General features: G+C 41.0%; 1 protein-coding gene across 4 annotated transcripts in view; it reads right to left on the reverse strand.

The window, feature by feature from the left end:
- Positions 1 to 23724, reverse strand: part of ppm1ba (protein phosphatase, Mg2+/Mn2+ dependent, 1Ba) — a 137031-nt gene that overhangs the window by 22593 nt on the left and 90714 nt on the right. For all 4 annotated transcript variants that reach the window (XM_041211742.1, XM_041211753.1, XM_041211733.1 and 1 more), the window contains exon 3: positions 10508 to 10625. In XM_041211742.1, coding sequence (XP_041067676.1) covers positions 10508 to 10625 — 118 coding nt within the window. The remainder of the gene's footprint in view (positions 1 to 10507; positions 10626 to 23724) is intronic.

Raw genomic sequence — 23724 nt, forward strand, 5'->3', positions numbered from 1 at the left:
CACTGAGGCATGGTCAAAAAGGTATGTTTTAAGAAGTTCAAGAAAAGTTAAAGCTGAGATAGACAGATTTTTTTGGTCACGCAAGGAATCAAGGGATATGGGGACCAGATGGGAAAACGGAGTAGAGATCAATCAACCATGATTTTTTTAATCGAAGGGGGAAGTAGGTTCAAGTGGGATGTATGGACTACTCCTGCTCTTATTTCTTATGTCTTTCCAAAGTTAAGCCTTTGTGCATGTGAAGAGTGCTATAAAAATAAGTCGCTGTTGCTTTCACATATCAATGCTAACACCCCAAATAAGAACAGTGAATGAAAATTGTCACAAATTTGTTTTAAAAAGGTTTCTAAAGTTGGAAAAACAATTGAGGAGAAATTTAGTACAGCAGATACAGTTCAGGAGAAAATCACAATGCTGAGGCATAGTGGCTAAAGGTTCTATCCAATGGTTAAGTGCAGGGTGGGGGGGGGGGCGGGGGGGAGAAGAGGAGGGAAAGAAAAATAGACCAGAGACAGAAAATGCAGTGTAAATTCTGAGACAAAGGTTTGGAGAACATTAAAGAGATATGGCTGAGTTAAACTATGGAGATACTTAGAAATGTGGATGAATTTTTTTCTTTTAAAATGATGCACCAAAACATTCAGATGCTATATTTGAAGCTCAAACAGTTTGACAGCATCCCTTGCAATAAAGGGGAATTCTTCCTCTGCTCCCTGCCATATTGCATGGAACTATGGACAATAAAGTTTCTGATTTGCTATGTTTTGAACTATTTGTAACATCACTGAGTTACACATGGCTAGGGAGTGAGTGGATTATCCAAGCCTCCAGGCTGACCAGACCATTGTGCTTGACCAGAACTTGATTTCTACTGAGATGCAACTAGTTTGTTCTCTGCTTGTGTCCCCAAACTTGCCCTCCAGAAATTGTCGTAAAAAAGGGAAAAAGACTTATTTATATAGTGCTTTTCCTGGCAGATATCTCAAAATGCTTTACAGCAATGAAGTACTTTTGAAGTGTCGTCACTGTTGTATTGTAGAAAAGACAGCAGGTAATTTGCACATTGCAAGCTCCTTGAAACAGTAAGGTGATAATGACCAGATAATCTGTTTTTGTGATGTTAGCTGAGGGATAAATATTGGCCAGGACAACAGGGACATCTCCCCTGCTCTTCTTCAAAATAGTGCCACGGGAATTTTTACACCCAGAAGACAGGTAGGACCTTGGGTTAAAGTCTCATCCAAAAGAGTAATAGTTTGAAATTTTCATCCTGAAGTACCTCTGGATGGATTTTGCACTTGAGGGTGAACTCTGAAATGACAATATCTGTTAATTGGCCAGCCTAGCTAAATACTGACCCAGGGTAATCATACAGCACAGATCCAAGATGCATGGGGATCACATCTTGACAAGAACAAAAGCAAGCTCCTCCTTGCTTGTTAGAGTACTGCAGTGTTGTCCAACTACGTACCACATACCAGCTTGTCTAGTAGTGTTCTCAAGCTAGCCTGATTGCTCCTTAGTTGTCATCAATTGATGTATTGTCAATTGTCCACTTGCAGATGAGCACCAATTTTTGTCAGATATACATCTGCTACCACTGTCAATTGTGAAGAAAGCTGTTGCTTGGATTACTCTGATGTTATTTTCCAGTGGTTACATGTAAGATCCACAGCTGACACCCAATCCAGTAAAAAGGCAAGATTACAGAATGGTGCGGGGGCACAACACTGGCTTTGCACATTCCTTTGAAGCGGTTCCACAACAAGTCGGCACTGAGAAGTAGGAAGATGATTTTTATCATGAGACCCAATTTTAATGGAATTTTTCCAATAAGGGGGATAGTCTGGAACAACCAGAAGTCCAATTATGTCAGAAGGAAAAGGGTTGAGGTCTTGCAGTCAGAATTTCAAGAGCTTGAGAAGAAACTGAAGAGAAGGATCTCTAAAAGTGATAATTGCTCGGTGATTCCCAATTCGATACACAAGTGAGTATAGGAATAAGAGGGAGTACTTCAGTTTCCTGGGGGCAGAAAACAGTTTTGGAGCTGGAGGGTCCTGTTCAAGGTGAATGGGCTCCACTTCAACAGAGCTGTGACTAATGTCCATGTTAAGATTAACTGACATTGTGGAGGCTTTAAACTAATTTGGCAGGGGATGGGCACTAGGATGAAACATTAAGGGGAGAAAAAAGATGTAAAAGATACTTGGTGAGATAACTAGCACTGGCGAAAATAATACTTCGGAAATAGGAGGGATCAGGCAGGGGGAAAATATGAGTGAATTGAAGATTGGGTTGAAATGCATGTGCCTAATTCCAGTGTGGTAGAGAAGGTTGGTGAGCTACAGGCACAAGTCACCACAAAGGTCTACGATATACTGACTGGCTCAAAGAAGTGGAAGATTGGGAACTTAACATTCGTGACTACAAGGCAAGATAGGGAAGGAACAGTGATCAAATAAACTATGATAGCACTGGAGAGAGCTGATGTAGTTGAGGTGGTCAAAGACAGGAACAATAGAGGGTTGTTACTATCTTACATGGTATACTATAAGCTATCAGATAGTTATTAGTGGCTAGCATAAAAGGGAACCGAAAAGCATTTTACAGGCATGTAAATTGTAAAAGTGTAATTAAAGGGACAAAAACAGAGTTGTTCTTTTAAAGTGGCCGGCCAAACTGAAATGACTGTTAAAAAGCATATAGAATCCTTGGCTTCATTAATACAGGAATATAGTACAATAAGCAAGAAAGTTATGGTCAACTTCTATGAGACGCTGGCTGGGCCTCAGCTGGAATTGTGTGTTCAGCTTTTGGCAACACACTTTAGGAAGAATGTCAAGATCTTGGAGAGGACGCAGAAGAGGTTTACAAGGATGGTACCAGTTATGAGGGACTTCAGTTATGTGGAGACTGGAAAAGCTGTGATTGTTCTCCTTAGAGCAGAGGTTAAGAGGAAATTTGATAGAGGTACTCAATATCCTCATGACTTTGTGTGAGTAAATAAAGAGATAACATGGACACTTTAATGGTTCTTAGATTAAAGTTCCAAATGCAGAGAGGCATTTGATGTAACAACATGCCATAGAAACAGGAGTAGGTCATTCACCAACAAAGCTTGTTCTGCCATTCAATCAGATCATGGCTGATATGTAACTCAATTCTCATTTATCCACCTTTACTCCATATCCTTGGATATGTTTTCCTAACAATTATCTACCTATCTCAGTCTTAAAAAGTTGAACCAGCAACCACAACCTTTAGGGAAAGAATTTCAAATTTCCATTACAAAAGCAAAGTACAAGGATGCTAGAAATCTGAAATAAAAGCACAGCATGCTGAAATTACTCAGCAGGTCTGGCAACATCTATGGGAAGAGAGAGAGAGAGAGTGTTAAAATTTCAGGTTAAAGTTTCCATGAAATGGAAATTTGCTGCTCCTCCAGAATCGATGATTGGAGAAGCAGCAACAGCAAGAGGGAGAGAACCTGTGATTGCAGGAGCTGGAGTAGCGAGCATAGGAGAGATAGGAGAATTAAAAGCAGAAAAACTTTTCTCTGAGTTGAAGAGTAAGAGAAGAGACAGAAAAATTCTCTTCAGAGCAGAACCTCAGAACTTGGGAGTCAATGGATACTTGGCACTCCTTTCCCTCCCTCTGGAATTATTTTTTTTTTTAAAAATCATTTTGGAGTTGTGGTGTGTTTTATTGAGGGGGGGTGGGGGGGCTTTCTGGCAGCAGCCAGGGAGGATGCACTGAAGCGAGTCTTTTAAAAAATTATTTAAAAATACAATCTCCTCCCCACCCCATCCCACTCCAAGTAACAACAATCCTCCTATTTCAATATAAAATAAGAGAATTGGAATCTCGGTACTGCCATCAGCAGATCCGGGGGAGAGAGGCAGGTCAAGATGGTGGTGCAGCCAGTGCAGGTAAAGAGAGAGAGAGAAACACACAGAGAGACTGAGGAAGGAGAGGGGGATTTAGGGGACAAGTGGGAGGGGGGGGTTATGGGCGACAGGCAACATTGCTCACTTTTACCTTTACAGCTTATTTTATTTAATTAAGTGCATGATTTCCCAATTTTGTTGAAAAAAATCTTTATTTTTCCTCAAAAAGCCACCTCCCGGCCCGGTTTTCAAGTTTACAAAGCACTGCTGGAATAACAATAACCAAAACATAAATTAAAAAATTAAATATTTTTCAATGGCTTTCTTCCACTTTTATATTTGTGCAATAAATTATTTTGTGCACAAAGTTTAAAGTAAAGACCTGGGGTAGAGGGAGAAAACAATATTGTGGGAGGAATAGTTTTTTTTTTGTTTCCCCCTAGGTTTTTCTTGAAAGGTTTCTGCTTTAGAAATGGCTGTCTGTATACAAGGTTTTTTTGGCTGTCGCTGCATGTGCATATTTAAGAAAATGTTTTGACATGTAGAAGAAGTTGGAAACAGAAACAAAAATAAAAATACCTGGAAAAACTCAGCAGGTCTGACAGCATCTGCGGAGAGGAACAGTTAACGAATAGGAAAGGTGAAACATATGGTTTAAGGGAGGGTGGGACAAGTAGAGCTGGATAGAGGGCCAGTGATAGGTGGAGATCGCCAAAAGATGTCATAGACAAAAGGACAAAGAGGTGTTGACGGTGGTGATATTAGCTAAGAAATGTGCTAATAGGTGACATTAAGGGTAGAAAACAGGATGAGCAAGGTACAGATAGCCCGGGTGGGGTGGGGGGAAGGGATAGTAATAGGCTAGAAGGTAGAGATAAAACAATGGATGGAAATACATTTAAAAATAATGGGAATAGGTGGGAAAAGAAAAATCTATATAAATTATTGGAAAAAAGGGGGGTCGGAGATGGAGGAGATAGTTCATGATCTAAAATTGTTGAACTCAATATTCAGTCCGGAAGGCTGTAAAGTGCCTAGTCGGAAGATGAGGTGCTGTTCCTCCAGTTTGCATTGAGCTTCACTGGCACATTGCAGCAGGCCAAGGACAGACATGTGGGCATGAGAGCAGGTTGGAGTGTTGAAATGGCAAGCGACCGGGAGGTCTGGGTCATGCTTGTGGACAGACCGAAGGTGTTCCGCAAAGTGGTCACCCAGTTTGCGTTTGGTCTCTCCAATGTAGAGGAAACCGCATTGGGAGCAGCAAATGCAGTAGACTAAATTAAGGGAAGTGCAAGTGGAATGCTGCTTCACTTGAAAGGAGTGTTTGGGCCCATGGACAGTGAGGAGAGGGGAAGTAAAGGGGCAGGTGTTGCAGCTTCCGCGGTTGCATGGGAAGGTGCCATGGGAGGGTGTTGAGGTGTAGGGGGTGATGAAGGAGTGGACCAGGGTCTCTGAGAGGGAATGATCCCTGCGGAATGCCGCCAGGGGATGAAGGGAAGATGTGTTTGGTGGTGGCACCATGCTGGAGTTGGCGGAAATGGCGGAGGATGATCTTTTGAAGTTCAGTCGATCCATAAGAGCCTGATCTTGCAGGCCTCAAGTTTTCTTTAATATCAGCCACTGGAGGACAATGACAGGGTTTGGGTAGGTGAATGGATTCATGGCCGCCTGACCAGCACAGTCTCGTATTTCTTTAATATTCTTTAATGGAGATGTAAAGCGCATTTGCAAATTCCTGCTTCAAAAACAGTCTGGTTTCTAACTTAAATCTTTAGATCTGCTTCACCTTCATGGAGGCCTTGTAAACCAAAAAGTTGCCCCTATAAATCAAAAAGTAGCCATTGAGAATATCTCAAAAATAGGCCTTGAAAAAAATATATATTTTGACCCCTTCAGCTGACATTTCACAGCAGTATGGAGGGATTTCTGCATTGCCAGAGGTGCACCCTGTTCCCTCAACAAAGCATGGATGCTCCATTTTAGTTCCTTCACTTCAGTGACATGACAAGTGCCATCAAGAACGACAAAAAATGGCTATTTATACAAATGTCTATGGAGGTTTAATTCGTCTCTTAAAAGATAAATGGTGACTGGAGAGGAACAAGCTATTGTATGTTTAAGTCGTCCTAATGGCTCAGCCATTCAGGGATGCAGGGTTCAACTGACTTGGTAATTATACCTCATCTACTACAGCAAAAAACACTTGCAAGTTATTGCAAAAACAGAAATCCTACAGAAAGTTTGGCTCTCTTGTCGCCGTTACAAAATCCGCTCTTCTCCATCCTTTTGGTACTCTCCACATCTAGGAAGCAAATTAACCTTTGGCAACTGTCATTTTGGGGAGAATACCATAAATGGTTACGGCACATTCTCTGTGAATCTACACATCCTTTATAACAGTCTACTTTATCTAGAAAATTGTAACCTAATGAGAATCCACACACCCATCCCTGCTAAACTGCTTGTTCTCAGAAGGCACCGCATCTGTGAATATATTCTATGGTTGAGGGTCAGATAGTGAAATTTTCTTGCAAGAAAAAAAAATTGGAATCACAATGGAACTAAGGGGCATAATCTCAGGATAATGTGACGGCTGTTTTGGACTGGTAAAAGGGAGAAATGTCTTCATTCAGAGGGTTGTGAATCTTTGGAATTCTCTATCCAGAGGCTGTAAATGCTCCTATATTGATCATATTCAAGGCTGACATTGAAAGATTTTTGGACCCTAAGGGAATCAAGGAATATGATGATTGAGCAGGAAATGTGGAATTGAGGTTGAGGAACAGCCATGGTCTTATTAAATGGTGCAGCAGGCTCGGGGTGGTGAATGGCCTACTCCTGCTCCTATTTCTTACACTCTGGGAATGCGTGACCATCAGTCAGAAGAAAGGTGTCAGGCAGGCAGTCAGGAAATCCCCAGGGTGCATCTCGCTCGAAAGCTGTTTTTCTGTATGGAAAACTGTGAGAGTGATGGTTCCTTGGGGGAGTGCAGCCACATTCATGGCACTCTGAGTGGCTCAGCTGCACAGTGTGGGGAGGGAAAAAAGAGGGGAAAAGCAATAGTGGTAGGTAACTCGAAAGTAAGGGGAACAGACAGGGGTTTCTGTGGTCATAGACATGACTCCAAGATGGTATGTTGCCTCCCTGGTGCCAGTGTCAAGGGTGTCACTGAACGGCTGCAGGGCATTCTAAAGGGGGAGGGCAAACAGACAGAGATTGTGGTACATATCAGTACCAATGACAGAGGTAGAAAGAGGGATGAGGTCCTGCCAGCAGGATTTAGGGAGCTAGGAAGCAGATTAAAAAACAGGACATCACAAGTAGTAATCTCTGGATTACTTCCGGTACCACGCGCTAGTGAGTATAGAAATAGGAGGTTAGTCCAGATGAATGCGTGGCCACAGAGATGGTGCAGGAGGGAGGGCTTTAGATTTCTGGAACAGTGGGACCGTTTCTGGGGGCGGTGGGACCTGTACAAGGCGGACGGGTTGCACCTGAACCGCAATGGGCCCAACATCCCTGCAGAGAGGTTTGCTAGTGCTGTTGAGGAGTGTTTAACTTGCCAGAGGGACGGGATCCTGAGAGGAGGTTCAGAGGGGGGGGTGCACAGCCAAAATTAGAAGAGAGAACAAGTGAGTCTGGAAGGCATAGAAATTATAGGCCAGTCAAGGCACAAGGGAATTTGGCAAGGTTGGATGGTATTTATTTTAATGCAAGGAGTCTGATGAATAAGGCAGATGAGTTGAGGGCACAAATTAACACATGGAAGTATGATGTCATTGCTGTCACAGAGATGGTTGAGGGGGGGCAGGATTGGCAACTCGATATTCCAGGATATAGGGTCATCAGGTGAGACAGGGAAGGAGGTAAAAGAGGAGGGGGTATCGCAATGTTGATCAAGGAATCAATTACAGCAGCAAGGAAGGAAGACATCTTAGAAGGCTCCTCAAATGAAGCCATATGGGTAGAACTGAAAAACAAAAAAAGGAGCAATCACATTAGTGGAAGTGTACTATAGGCCCCCAGTCAGAGAGAAATAGAAGAGCAGATATGTAGGGAAATTTCAAAGAAGTGTAAAAATAATAAGGTAGTAATAGTGGGGGATCTCAACTTCCCCAACTGGGTTAGTCATAGTGTGATAGGTTTAGAGGGAGCGGAATACTTAAAACGCACCCAGGAGAGCTTTTTGAGCCAATACGCAGAAGGTCCTACAAGAGAGGGGCGATCCTGGGCTTAATTTTAGGGAATTAAGCCAGGCAAGTGGTAGAGCTTTCAGTGGGGGAACATTTTGCAGATAGTGATCATAACTCCATTAGATTCAAGGTTGTTTTGGAAAAGGACAAGGATGGGCCAGAAATCGAGTTCTAAATTGGGGGAAGGCAGATTTTAATAAGATCAGATATGATTTGGCCAGAGTGGGCTCGGAGCAGCTACTTTTAGGTAAATCTGCGTCAAAGCAGTGGGACTCATTCAAGAAGGAAATAGGGCGAGTACAGGGCCAACATATTCCAGTAAAGACAAAAGGTGGGACCAACAAATCTAGGGAACCCAGGATGTCAGGGGATATGGATTGGATAGAGGGAAAAAGGGAGGCTTATGGCAGATACCAAGGATTCAAAACAGCAGAAGTCCTAGAGGAGTATAGAATGTATAGGGGAAAACTTAAAAAGGAAATTAGGAGAGCAAAAAGGGGGAATGAAGAAACAATGGCAGGTAAAATAAAGGAAAACCCAAAGTTATTTTACAAGTACATTAAGAGTAAGAGGATAACTAGGGAAAGAGTAGGGCCCATTCAGGACCAAAGTAGTAATTTGTGTGTGGAGCTGGAAGACATAGGTAGGGTTCTAAATGAATACTTTGTGTCGGTGTTCACAAGTGAGGGGGGGCGACGTGGGTGTGGAGATCAGGCAGGACTGTGATATAATTAAATAAATTAGCAGAGAATCAGAGGAGGTTCTGAGTGTTCTGGCAGGCTTAAAAGTAGATAAATCTCCAGGCCCGGAAGAAAAGTATCCCAGGCTGTTGAGTGAGGCAAGGGAGGAGATAGCAGGGGCACTGGTAATAATTTTCAATACCCCTCTGGCCACAGGAGAGGTGCCAGAGGACTGGAGGACAGGCCAATATGGTTCCGTTATTCAAGAAGGGAGGGCGGGTTAAACCAGGGAACTACAGGCCAGTCAGTCTAACCTAAATGGTGAGGAAACTATTGGAAGCAATTCTGAGGGACAGAATTAATCTACACTTGGAGAGGCAGGGCTTAATCAAGGACAGTCAGCATGGTTTGGTTAAGGGGAGGTCATGTCTGACCAACTTGATTGAATTTTTCGAAGAGGTGACCAGGGAGGTTATGCTGGAACTGTATAAAACGCTGGTTCAGCCACAGCTAGAGTACTGCATGGAGTTCTGGAATCCGCATTATTAGAAGGATGTGATTGCACTAGAGAGAGTGCAGAGGAGGTTTACCAGGATATTGACTGGGCTGGAGAGTTTTAGTTATGATTGCATAGTTTAGATTGCATAGACTGGGTTATTTTCCCTGGAGCAGAAGAGATTGAGGGAGGGGGACATGATTGAGGTGTATAAAATTATGAGGGGCATGGATAGAGTCCACAGGAAGGAACTTTTCCCCGGTGGAGGAATCAATAACCAGGGGGCATAGATTTAAAGTAAGGGGCAAGGGGGTTTAGAGGGGATGTGAGGAAGAATTTTTTCATCCAGAGGGTGGTGGGAATCTGCAACTATCTGCCTGAAAGGATGAAAGAGGCAGAAACCCTCATAACATTAAGTATTTGGATGTGCTCTAGCGATGCCATGGCATGCAAGGCTATGGGCCTAGTGCTGGAAAATGGGATTAGAATAGTAAGGTACTTGTTTGACCGGTGCAGACTCGATAGGCCGAAGGGCCTTTTTCTGTGCTGTAAACCTCTCCAACTCTATGAATTATGCAAGTCCCAAAAGGAATCAGTTTTAGATAGCACTAGCCTTGTTGACAGTGCTCCTGGGTAGATTCAATGGGTACAGGTTTAAATTTGTGATGACTTTCTCTAGTCTAGCAAACACAAACACTACATAATCATCTTCAGGACATCAGAAATCCTAGGAACTACCTCATGCCGAAACATGTGTCTTGATCAGGCTCCTCTCCATCAGTAATACATTTTAAACAAAGACAATGCTACTCACAAGACTTGGCAATAAATCTGAGAACATGAAATGACATAATTGTTGCAATGTTAAATAAACCAAAAAAAAAGTAACGTGGCTGAGGAATGGTTCCTCTTGAAAATGAATGGAAGCAGCATCCAAATTCTGACGAAATAGAGAAAATAAACTGACTATGACCATCTTCTTTATCTACTTCAAAAGCTTTCACCGAGGTAACACATTTTCTGGGATTATTTCTGTAATTACATATTCTGTCACAACATAGAGTACACAGAAAGAACATGACTTAAACTATTCCTACTTTTGAGATCTTTGAAATTTTGAAGAACCAAACTGTTAAGACATATTTTTCTCCTTCAGAGCCTATTGAAATAAAAAAATTTGGCGATAAAATTACTGATTCTTTTTGTACAAGAAAAAATCCTGCATTCAACAAGTCGACAAATCTGTCCTACCTTCAACACGCGACTCCAGGTATTTATCCAGTTCAGCATCTTTTCTCACTGCCTCTTCTGAAACCTTGGGAGCATTAGGGAAGCAGACCAGTACAATGCTCATGTTGTCTCTACTTCCCTACAAAAACAAATTACAAGTTTAATTATTAATATGCATTGAGAACTATTGTAAGAAGATCACACCACAGGTTAGAGTAAGATCAGTTACAGTCATTTCATTGGTCATGGGACATTTTTTTTTGCATATAGTTGTTTTCAGCACATTTTAACATGGAGTTAAATCTCTAGTTCTTACTTTAAAATAAATTCCCTTTCAATTTAAAGCTACAAGGTAACTTATTCTCAGGCCTCTGACAATGGTAATTTGCTTCCTATTCCTTAATCTGCATATGAAATTGAAGTAACTTGCCTTTTATCATTTAAACCCATTTTTAAAAATTGTAATATTTACATTATAAATCCACCTAATTTGAAAGCAACATGTCATCAATTTCTAATTTAAATATAATTTCTCAACTGGGTACAAAATGATGGTCTAGTTTAAAACTGAGGGGTGCTGGCCCAAAAGCTTTAAAAAAAAAAAGAACATTTCTATAGCGCTTCTCATGATGACTGGACAGCTCAAAGTGCTTTACAGCCATTGAAATATTTTTGAAGTGCAGAGATAGGAAAGTTGCCAAGAGGACGTAAGGATGCTACAAAGGGACATAGATATGTTAAGTGAATGGGCAAGGATCTCGCAAATGGAGCATAATGTGGGCAAATGTGAAACTGCCCATTTGGCAAGAATAAAAAAGTATATCTAAATGGGGAGAGATTGCAGAGCTCAGACTCAGAGGGATCTGGGTGTCAAGGTGCATATATCACAAAAGGCTAGTATGCAGGTACACCAAAGAATTAAGAAAGCTAATAGAATGTTAGTTCTGTTGAAGGGTCATGAGGACTCGAAACGTCAACTCTTTTCTTTTCCGCTGATGCTGCCAGACCTGCTGAGCTTTTCCAGGTAATTCTGTTTTTGTTTTGGATTTCCAGCATCCGCAGTTTTTTGTTTTTATAATAGAATGTTATTGGCTATCGTGAGTGGAATTGATCACAAAAGTAGGGAGGTTATGCTTAAGTTGCCGAAGGCATTAGTGAGACCACAACTGGAGTACTGTGCACAGTACTGGTCTCCTTATTTAAGGAAAGATGTAGATGTGTTGGAAGCAATTCAGAGAAGATTTACCAGACAAATACCACGAATGGACAGGGTGTCTTATGACGAAAGATTGAATAGGTTAGGTTTGTATCCACTGGAATTTAGAAGAGCAAGAGGTGACTTGATTGGAACCTTTAAGATCCTAAGGGGTTTTGACAGGGTGGATGTGGAGGTGATGTTTTTACTTGTGGGAGAATCTAAGACTGGAGGTTATTGTTTAAAAATAAGGGGTCACTTCTTTAAGGCAGAGCTGAGGAGAATTGTTTTATCTCAGAGGATCATGAGTCTTTGGAACTCTCCTCCTCAAAAGGCAGTGGATGCACAGTCTTTGAATATTTTTAAGGCAAAGCTAGATAACATTCTTGATTAACAAATGGGTGAAAGATTTTTGGCAGTAGGCAGAAATGTGGAGCGGGGGTTACAATCAGATCAGCCATGATTTCATTGAATGGCGGAGCAGGCTCGAGGGGCCAAGTGGCTTACTCCTGCTCTTTGTTCAAATGTTCGTATATCACTGTTGTGATATAGGAAACGCGGCAGCCAATGTGCACACAGCAAAGTTCCACAAACAGCAATATAATGATGAGCAGATTATCTTTTTTGTGATGTTGATTGTGGGATAAATAGTGCCAAGGACACCTGGGATAATGTCCCAGCTCTTCTTGGAAATAACGCCATGGAATCTTTTACATCTACTCGAGCAGGCAGATGGGGCCTCAGTTTAACATCTCATCCAAAGGATAGCACCTCCAACAGTGCAGCATTCCCTCAGTATTGCACTAGAAGATTGGCCGTGGTTATTATGCTGAAGCCCTGGAGTCGAACTTGAATTCACGACCTTGTGACTCGGGCAAAGCGGATCCCAAAATCAGCCACAGCTGACAAATTAGCCTAGCAAGTTGGAAGGAGGGATCTACAAGAAACAAAGTAGCGAAATATAAACAAAAAGAACACAGGACGGAATAAAGAAAGGGAGGGCATTGATGGCAAGGGGTCAATAAAGTTATAGATTAGGAGTCCAAAAAGTTGGTTAAACATGAAGAGGAAATTCGATTAAAAATGAGTTAAACTGTATGTGCGGCAATGAGCACAGTTCCTGTAGCAAACCAGGGGAGCTGGAGGCAATCTTGCATTGGGAGGAACCAGACACAATAGGGATTACTGAGACATGGGGCCGGATTTTCCCTGAATCATGCTGCCAGGCTCAAATGTGGGTCAAGCACCTGCACTATGGGGGAAAACAGACACTCCTTGTAATTCTCCTGTAGCAGTCAATTAATCACCGAGGGCAGGCGCTCAAAGCTGGAGTGAAATCAGAGCCTTTCCATTTGAAGGCAGTAGCAGGATGCAATGGAAGGTAAATAAGGGAGAGAATGCCCCAAAATAGAGGCAGAACTTTTGCTGAGCTTAAATAAAGGCTTTTGCAACCAGGCTACCATTATTGGGGGAACTTGGAGGCCTACTGAAAAATCCAGTCAACCTCCTTTATTGGCCTTAAGTGGTGAGGCAAGGCCTTAACGAGCCTGATCAGCTACCGGCCCCCTGCCCCAGTGAAAATGGCTGGTGTGGGCCAAGCAACTGGCTCCACTGCTTTAGTGTAAACCCATCTCCACTCCTCGCAATGCAGCATGAAAATCAAGCCCATGGCTACAAAAGAAATCAGAATTAGAAACTAAACATTGTTGTGTATAACGTATTTCAAAAAGACAGAGCAAAAAAGAGAGCAGAACTAACTACTTATTCAGGATAACAATGGCAGTAGAAAAAATGAATGTAGCTGTCAGCAGGACAAAAATCGAATCCAAACGGATGGAGAAAATAGATAAAGGGTCAATTACACTAACAGGTGTGGTCTACAGATCACCTATTGGTGGAAGGGTGATGGAGGAAAAAACATGCAGACAAATTTGTGAACTGAGTAAAAATCATAGAATAATCATATGGAGGATTTCAAATATCTTGATATTAATTGCACTGGAGTGGGGTATGTAAAGGGAATAAGGGAACAGAGTTCCTACAATGTGTACATGACTCCTTTTTAACCCAATATGCAAAAAGCCCATCCAGGGAAAATTCATTATTAGATCTCGTAAGGGGAATGATCCAGTCCAGGTAAAAGTAGTAAAAAGTAGGAACCTCTAGGCAATAGAGACCATAACAAAATACACCTTAAGGTAATAGAGAAGGACATAATTATCACAGAAAACATGTTAATAGACTGGAGAAAAGCTAATTTGTAGGGGTTGGGAATAGAATTTTGGAAAATAAAATGGGTGACAGTATTGACAAACAACATGTAGAATTACAATGGGAAACATTGCCCCTAGCCAAGTTGTTCCAGTACATCTATAGCACTGGCATCTACCCAGCAATGTGGAAACTTGCACAGGTATGTCCCATCCACAAAAATCAGGATAATCAACCTGGCCAATTGCTGCCCCATCAGTCTGCTCTCGAACATCAGTTAAGTGATGGAAGGGGTCATTAATACTGCTATCAAACAGCACTTGCTTAGGAATAACCTGCTCACTGACACTCAGCTTGGGTTCCGCCAGGATCACTCTGCTCCTGACCTCATTACAGCCTTGGTTCAAACATGGGCAAAAGAGCTGACCTCGAGGTGAGGTGAGTGTGTCTGCCCTTAACATCAAGGCAGCAATTGACTGACTGTGGCATCAAGGAGCCCTAGCAAAACTGGAATCAATGGGAATTCCGCTGGGAGGGGTCATACCTAGCACAAAAGAAGATGATTGTGGTTGGAGGTCAATCACCACAGTTCCAGGACATCACTGCAAGAGTTCCTCAGGGTAGTTTCCTGGACCCATCTTCAGCTGCTTCATCACTGACCTTCCTTTCATAAGGTCCGAAGTGTGGATGTTCACTGACGATTGCACAATATTCAGCACCATTCACAACTCCTCAGATACTGAAGCAGTCCATGTCCAAATGCAGTAAGATCTAGACAATATCCAGGCTGGGGCTGACAAGTGGCAAGTAACATTCACACCACACAAGTGCCAGGCAATGACCATCTCCATTACAAAGAGAATCTAACCATCACCCTTTGACATTCAAAGGCATTACCATGGCTGAATCCTCCACCATCAACTTCCTAGGGTTACCGTTAACCAGAAATTGAACTGGACTAGCCATATAAATACAGAGACTACAAGAGCAGGTCAGAGGCTATGAATCCTGCAGCGAGTAATTCACCTCCTGAATCCCCAAAGCCTGTCCACCATCTACAAGGCACAAGTCAGGAGTGTGATGGAATACTCCCACTTGCCTGGATGAGTTCAGCTCCAACAACACTCAAGAAATTTAATACTATCCAGGACAAAGCAGCCTGCTTGATTGGCACCCCGTCCATAAACATTCACTCCCTGCCCTGCAGACGCACAGTGGCAGCAGTGTGTACCATCTACAAGATGCACTGTAGGAACTCATCAAGGCTTCTTAGACATTACCTTCCAAACCCACAACCACTACCATCTAGAAGGGCAAGAGCAGCTGATGCTTGGTAACACCACCATCTGAAAGCTCCCCTCCAAGTCACTCACCATCTTGACTTGGAAATATATCACCATCCCTTGGTCAAAATCCTGGAACTCCTTCCCTGACAGCACTGTGGGTGTAACTACACCACATGGACTGCAGCGGTTCAAGGCGGCAGCTCACCACCGCCTTCTCAAGGACAATTAGGAATGGGCAATTAAACTGGCCTAGCTAGTGATCCCCACATCCCATGAATGAACAAAAATAGAACATTTAAAACTGTTCAAAAGAATGTTGGAAAAATACTAATATAATAATGCTAAACAGAAAGTACAAACTAAACAGTAATAAGATTCCCTGGTGAATAAAGGGAGACAAATGAATTATTGGCAACTTAAATTTATATAGTGCCTTTAATGGGATGAAATCTTCCAAGGTACTTTGTAGAAGTATTATAAAACAAAAGTATAGGAGATATCCAGGAGGTTGTGAGGTTGGAGATAAGGAGGGACAAGGCCACTGAAGAATTTGAAAACTAGGATGAAAATTTAAGGTCAAGACGTTGCTTGACTGGGAGCCTATATGGGTCAGCGAGCACAGGGAAACAGAACTTACTACAAATTAAGACACAGGCAACAGAGTATTGGATGACATCAAGTTTACGAAGAATAGAATGTGGGAGATAAGCCGGGAAAGTGTTGGAATAGTCCAGTGTAGGCTGTAACAAAAACATGAATGAGAGTTTCAGCACCAGATGAGCGGAGACAAAGGGATGTTACAGAGGTCAAAATAGGCAATCTTAATGATAGGAGGAATAGGAGGTCAGAAGCTCATCTCAAAATCAAATGTGACACCAAGGTTGGGTACAGACTATTGCCAGGGAGAGGGGTGGAGTTCGGAGCTAGGGAATGGAATTCGGAGCAGGGACCGAAAACAATAGCTTCAGTCTTCCCAACATTTAATTGGAGGAAATTTCTGATCATCCAGTACTGGATGTCAGATAAGCAGTCTGATAATTTTGCAACAGTGGAGGGGTCGCGGAGAGGTGGTAGTGATGTACAGCCAGGCGTCATCAACGCATATGTGAAAACTAACTTTATGCCTTTGGATGATGTCACCGAGAAGCAGATGTACATGAGAAACAGTATGGACCAAGGACAGATCCTTGGAGGACACCAGAGGTAATAGTGCATGAGCAGGAAGAGAAGCCATTGCAAATGATTTGGTGGCTATGAGATTCAGAGTAAGGAAAGAGGCATATATTAAGCATGTAGACAGCTGAGGTGCACATGAAAGGAAAAAAAAAATCAGAGGTTAGCAGAGATGTCAAAAAACCAATTTGAGAAGGCAAAGAGGATCAATGAAATTAAATTATCAAGGAACATAAAACAATACAGTAAAATATTTTGCAGGCATAATTTAAAAAATGAAGGCTGGGATGGGAATCGGGCCATAAAGTGAAAGCCACGATAATACCACAGGTAACCTAAAAAGCGCTGGCAGAAATGTTAAACAATTATTTTGCTTTGGTATTAACCAAGAAGATAGAACAGGTGGACATGACATTGGATGATGAGATGAGTAATAAGCTAAGCACATTTAGAATAAAAAAGGATGCATTAAATAAACAGACTAAACTTAAAGGATAAAATTCCTGGTGTAGGTGGAGCGTATCCACACATTTTAAAGGAATCTCGGGAAGAGATAGCAGACATGTTATTGCACACATTAAACAATTCATTGGTAAAAGATGTATGGCCAGGTGAATAAACTGGCAGATAACTAAACTAATACTTATACTTAAGGAGGAGGGTAGAACACGTCCAAGGAATTATAGACAGCTTAACATTGGTGGTAGGAAAAATAATGGAATCCCTAATAAACGAGAAAAGAGAAGAATACCTTGAAATGGAAAATATAAAAATGAGCAATCATTATGGATTTCAAATGGGAAAATTTTGCTTGACCACTCGATTGAATTTTTTGAGGTGATGACAGAGTGAGAAGGCAATGGTAATGTAATTTATCCGGATTTTAAAAAGACCTTTGGTAAGGTGCCTGTGAGTAAATGCATAATCAGGTACAAGTGGCAGAATGGATTGCTGCCAACTTCAAGACAGAAAGCAGAGAGTGGGAGTAAAAGTTCTATTCACAGTGGAAGTGGGAGGGGGTGCGTAGTGGTGCTCCACAAGGATCAGTGCTGGGACCACTGCTGTTCACAATTCAGATGAACCGTTTGCTCTCTGGAATCAAAAACACAATTTCTAAGTTTGCAGATGACACAAAATTGTGGGCCTTGTCGATACTGATGAAGACTTACAAATTATAGGAAGACATTAATAAACTTGAAGAATTGACAAATAATTGACAAATTATGTTCAACACAGATAAACATGAGCTCGTACATTTTGGTAGGAAGAACAGGGAGGCCACTTATTACTGGGAAAGTGTGGGTCTAGGTGAGTTAGCAGAACAAAGGGATCTTGGAGTACAAATACAACAGTCACTAAAGTTGCACCACAGGTTAGCAAAACCATAGGAAAAAGAAAACCAAGGTTTATTTCTACAAGCATAGAATTGCAATTAGGGAAGTTACGCTCAATCTATATTAAACCTTGGTTAGATAACACTTAAAGTATTCATTTTTATAAACAGGATATGGGAGAGGGTGCAGAGAAGATTTACAAGGACGATACCTGAAATGAGAGGGCATATATATCAAGAAAAGATGAACAGGTTAGGTCTCTTTTCTCTTGAAAGACCACCTAATAGGTGTTTTTAAAATTATGAAAAAAGTTTTAATACAGTGGATACTTGTGGAGAAAGCATAACTAGAGGCCATCAATATAAGATAGTCACCTAGAAATCCAACACAGAATTCATAAGAAATTCATTCACCCAAAGAATAGTGAGAATGTGGAACTTGGTGGTGGTGGGGGGGGGGGGGGGGGGGGGGGTGGGGGTGTGCTTGAAGTGAATAGTACTAATGCATTTACGGGGAGGCTGGGCAAGCATAAGGGAGAAGGGAACAAAGAGTTACCATGCCCGATTCAAATGGGTAATAATGGAAGAAGGCCCAAGTTGTGCATAAACACTGGAATGGATTGGTTGGGCTGTAAGGCCTGTTGTGTGCCTTAAATCCTATGCAAAGTTAAGTTTTAATTTTATACAATGCTTGCATACAGCAGTCGTTTTTTTAAAATTGGGAAGTCACTAAATGCCAAATTTATATACAACACTAAGCACATAACTGGCATTTCAAAGTTATTTAGGTCGCTATTAAAGGTGGGAAAATTTCCTTTCCAATATAGTATTTAATCACATCTTTACCTACGCAACAAACCGCATGAAACAAAAGCAAAACACTGTGGATGCCGGAAATCTTAAAAACGAGACAGAAAATGCTCAGTAGGTCAGGCAACCTCTGTGGAGAGAGAAAGAGTTAACTTTTTAGGCTGATGGACTTTCATTATAATGGCTCTGACAATTGGTCATCAACTTGAAACATTAACTCTGTCTCTCTCCCTCTCTCTCCAGCTGCTGCTTGACCCAACTATTTCCAGCGTAAAATAAAATCTCATTTTACTATCCTTGTACACCAGGCAAATATCAAAGTAACTTGGTTCCATATGGAGATATGTAGACATCGAGATGATCCAACACGGATCAATATGTTACACGGGCATAATATCCCACTGACAGCACATTTTAATATACACAAAGCAAGTTGCACACTCCTACAGAGTTTATAACCCAACAGTTTGTTGGTCATGAGAAAGCATGCATTTTTTCCACTGGTCTTCAAAATGGGCCCACAGAACATTTGGAACATAAAAAGGGAAAGAGATGCACTCAGATGTAGTGAGTTTCCTCTTAAGGGCTGTTCACTTGGACCTTCAGCAAAAATTAAAATATCATAATATACATTATCTTCTGATTTTATATTAAGGACATTTAACAGTTTCAACATAACAGAGCACTTAATTTCCTTCAGGCATAAAAACAGTCCTTTGTCAGCTGGCAATTGTCATTCAGATAGTTGCATGCTACAATGACAATAGAGTTGATGACTAATCAATCTCCTTCAATTAGTCTATAAAAGACCCAGCAAAATGACAAAGAAAACTCCTGTATTGAGGAGGTTCAGGAACCATATGTTCAAAGTCATCAATTCCTTCCAAGCATGCCACACTTACTATGTATCATGTCTCAATTTACTTATTTACTGTATCCCAAAATAATATTTTCTGAAGGAAATCTAATTTAATTTTGAATGAATCAAAGTTAACTGATTCCACAGTCATCCAAGGAAGCCTGTTGTATAGATTGACCACTCGCCAACTGAGGTATTGTTTCCACAGATTAGTTTGAATTTACCTCCTCTTAAGCGCTGGCCACACCATTTTGTTCTATGGCAAAGAAATTTTTGTAAACTCAAACAAGACAGAACTTGCAGCAACATGCAGAGAATGCATTATTGAAGATAGAACTTGAACTGATTTATTGGTTCACTAACTTCAGTTGCAAGGAAAATCAAGACTGCTCAAAATGAAGTATTGCAAATTAAAAGAAAAAAGGCTGATTATATACTACCAAGCCAACTGACTGCACTGGCTGTATCTACTGAATGAGCTGGTAAGCAAAAGCAAAGGTAAATCAAAACCAAAAAATCCATTTCTCAAATGAACCAGAAAGCTTAGAATGGTAAATTCTGCGATATTATACCCTCATACTGAGGAAGCAACAACAGTCACAAATCAAAAACAGAACTCTAACTTGTTATGGCACAGTGGATGGTAGAAGACAAGCTGCTCAAATCCCAGAGGGAAACCTGAAACAACTGCCATAACTGTTTTGCAATTTGTATTTTTATTTTGAGCTGCGTGCCTTGAATTCAGTAGTAATAAGTCCACCGAGTCTTAGAGGTGTTTTTTTTTTTACAAAACTAAATTAAATATTTATTAAAGAAATATTTTAAGCACATCCATAGATGCTCAAATTACTACTATGATAACTCCTAGCTCCCCTAATTAATTTGACTCTCAATTTGACTCTTGTCCCCTGTACGGCAACAGTAAAAACAAAATAGATTTTAACAGACCCAGACAAAGCACACGATACCCTGGGCAGGGATATTCACAATAAATTCTCTCAGTTTCGGTTCCTATCAGCAGCAGCTTGGTACATAGGGGCTGGAGGCTTTTCACGCTTGTTAGGCCTTAGAATGCCTCCTTCTTGCACATAGTCTTTTCTGCTTTATACATATTTTCTCATTTGAATGCAAATTTCATTGTTTCAACATGTCTTTGGATTTTACCTTTCTAATAATAAAAATCATTCATAGTACCAATTTAATCAGTAAGCTTTGGGAAAAATAAACACTGTTTTGCTTCTTCTGGCTAAATGTAGCATTTCATCCTCTCTTTTGAAATTCAAACTACTCTTTGATTTATGTAAAAATGCACATTTTCCTTTACACATCACATTACAACTTCAGCCATGTTTACTTATTTAGCATTTCAAACCTAGCCTCTCTTCTGATTCATCAACACCTTCAGACCAGCTGTCTTTAATTCAATTGAGTCCCCCCCACACACACACAGAGACTATCCAGGCCCTGCCATTCCTACTGTACAATAAATCCCAATAACATTATGAAAATTATTATATTTTCATGACAAACTACATCCCCAATTCTCTGACCGTTGCTCCCTCTGAAGTCAGATCACCTGTTGAGTGTGGAATATTTAGTCCACAGAGATCTAAAATAGGCTATTTCCATATAAGCATGTAAGTCACATGCAATTAAATCTTAATTTTGAAACCAAAGTTCACCAGTACTTGATAAAGATTTCTGACAGATGTCAAGTTAATGGGATAAACTTCTTTTGAAGAATCAAAGATCCATTATTATATCAAAATTTCCCTTGGATTTTTATGGAAGGTTTCTTCTACACCTCTATATTCTTGCTTTTCTCCCCTATCCTAACAGAAAAAGTCATGCAATCTTGGAATTTGTATCTCTGGAGCATTGATTCAGCCACCTCAAATCTATAAATATATGCAATTCAAAAGCCACTTTTCTCCTCAGCCAATATTTCAGGCATGTAAAAAAAACAAAATATTTCATGAGTGTGAACTGAGTACAAGCCTGAGGATATCCAATACTAGTGAAACCAAATGTTGGAACTTGTTGCAAGGTACAAACTTGGGGAGACCACATATTGAAACTTGTTGCAGGGTACAATCTTTAACTTGATCCCCCATTCCCATCTCCAAAAATAGCAGATAGCTGTTAACCCAAGTCAATGCCTGAACAGGCCTTCAATTCTGCTATCCTCACCCTTCGACTCATACTGTTGCTAGTTGGTCTCAAACTACAGACCTAAAAGTTAAGAGCAGGGTCTTGACAGTGGTTGAAGAAACCATCCAGTGATCTAACTCAATAAATGCAAGTTGTTGCATCTTGGTCCAAGCTAAGTCAGTCCAAAAAAAATCTTCTCTCAAGCTCTTGCAGGTAATTCAGTGTCTATCAAGACTTGGTCTTTCAGTTCCCTGTCCACACTACAAAAGCTTAATCATCCAATCCCTGTCAAGATGAAGTCTGCCACATTTCTCATATCAAAAATTATAATTCGACTATTGACATCAAAATGATCTCTCCCAATGAGTGTACTATGAACTGAACATTTGATGCAGCTAATTAACACTAGTAGATTCCAGTGATGAGCTCTGTCTACCCATGCACAGTGCACAAGCAGAGAACTATGCCCAAGCAGTGAATGCCACCCCTCAACCTATACACATCAGTTCAAAAGTAAGACCTCACCAAAGAAAACAGCATGCTTGGTTTCAACCAATCAACTTAAATAGAGCCAGGAAGACACAATGCCCAGAAAGAGACAAAAGTAATCTTCCAATCTTGGCCATAGTAAATCAGTAATTGTACCATTTAACAGTTCTTCAAATCATCCTAAATTCTCAAACCAAGACCTATCTCATATTTTCTTGAAGAACAAAAGTGTTCTGCTTGGTCTTGGCTATTACTTACTTGTTAAAATTTTGAAACAAGTATTTAGGATCTTAATTTTCTCTCCACCTCACAAGAAAGCAAACCATAAGCTTTCTCCAAAGGGCAAAAACTCACCAGGAATTCCAGCTTTCTCAGGACAACTAGCGATTGGCAATAATTGCCAGTATCACCTATATACCAAGAATTTTTTAGAAGTCTGCTGCAGGTCATACAGCCACAATTTAACTAATAGATATGGAAATGTTCCTGAACATAAAGTTGGCCATCATTAGAACAGAAAGACTCCAAAGAGGTCAGCTCAGTGGCAAGAGCTGGCCAGGACAGTTATTTTGAACTGCATGACTCCACACATTAACTCTCAGTGCAAGTTTCATTTAGACCTTACCAATCCTCAGTGCAAGTTTCATTTAGACCTTACCAATCCTCAGTGCAAGTTTCAACTGGACATTACCAAGTTCAGCCAATTAAGAAAAGTCAGCTGTATTTTCCAACAATGTAACTCTTTCGAGTACAAACACTTTTTCATCTGTTTCAGATGAAGTTACATTGTTTTCATAGTTTGCCATGGTGAGATTTGAACTCTTGATCTTGGGGTTACAAACCCAGTACCATAACCACTTGGCTATTTAGGCCAAGCCTTTCCAACAATGTACTTGAATAATAGTATTTGCCACTTGATTGGTACCCCATCAACTGCTTTAAACTTTAACTCCCTCCATCAAAAGGCACACTGTGGCTGCAGTGCATACCACCTACAAGATGCACTGCAGCAACTAATCAAGGCTTCTTCAACTGCACCTTCCAAACCCACAACCTCTACACCTAGAAGAACAGCAGATGCATGGGAACACCTCCATCCGCAAGTTCCCCTCCAACATGTTCCAAACCTTGACCACTACCACCTAGAAAGACATGGGCAGCAGATGCTTGGAAACACCATCACCTGCAAGTTCCCCTCCAAACTAAACACCATCCTGACTTGGAACTATACCATTGTCCCTTCATTGTCGCTGGGTCAAAATCCTGGAACTCTCTCCCTAATAGCACTATGGGTGTACCTACACTACATGGATTGCAGCAGTTCATGAAGGCAGCTCATCGCCACCTTGAGGGAAATTTGGGATGGGCAATAAATGCTGGCCTAGACAGCAATGGCCACATCCTATGAAAGAATAAAAAAATCTCTCACCATCTTGAATTGGAACTATATTGTCATTCCTTCATCATCACTGGCTTGACTTCCTAGGTCAAAGAGTGCTGCCAGGGAAAAATGTATTTATTTACATGATGGTGAGCTGCTGGTTACAAAGAAACTACACCTTGGGAAGCAACACCCTTTCTTGTTAATATACATCTAGCCATTGAAGAAAGAAGCGTGCATAGACACTTGGGTGCCATGCATGATCTCAGGAAACTGGTCACTTAAGTGTAGTTATTTGTCATATAAGCACAGTTGCCCATGGGAAATCTAATGAAATTTCTAGCACTAGA

Source organism: Carcharodon carcharias, chromosome 2, assembly GCF_017639515.1.
Source record: "Carcharodon carcharias isolate sCarCar2 chromosome 2, sCarCar2.pri, whole genome shotgun sequence".
In the NCBI taxonomy this organism is placed as follows: Eukaryota; Metazoa; Chordata; class Chondrichthyes; order Lamniformes; family Lamnidae; genus Carcharodon; species Carcharodon carcharias.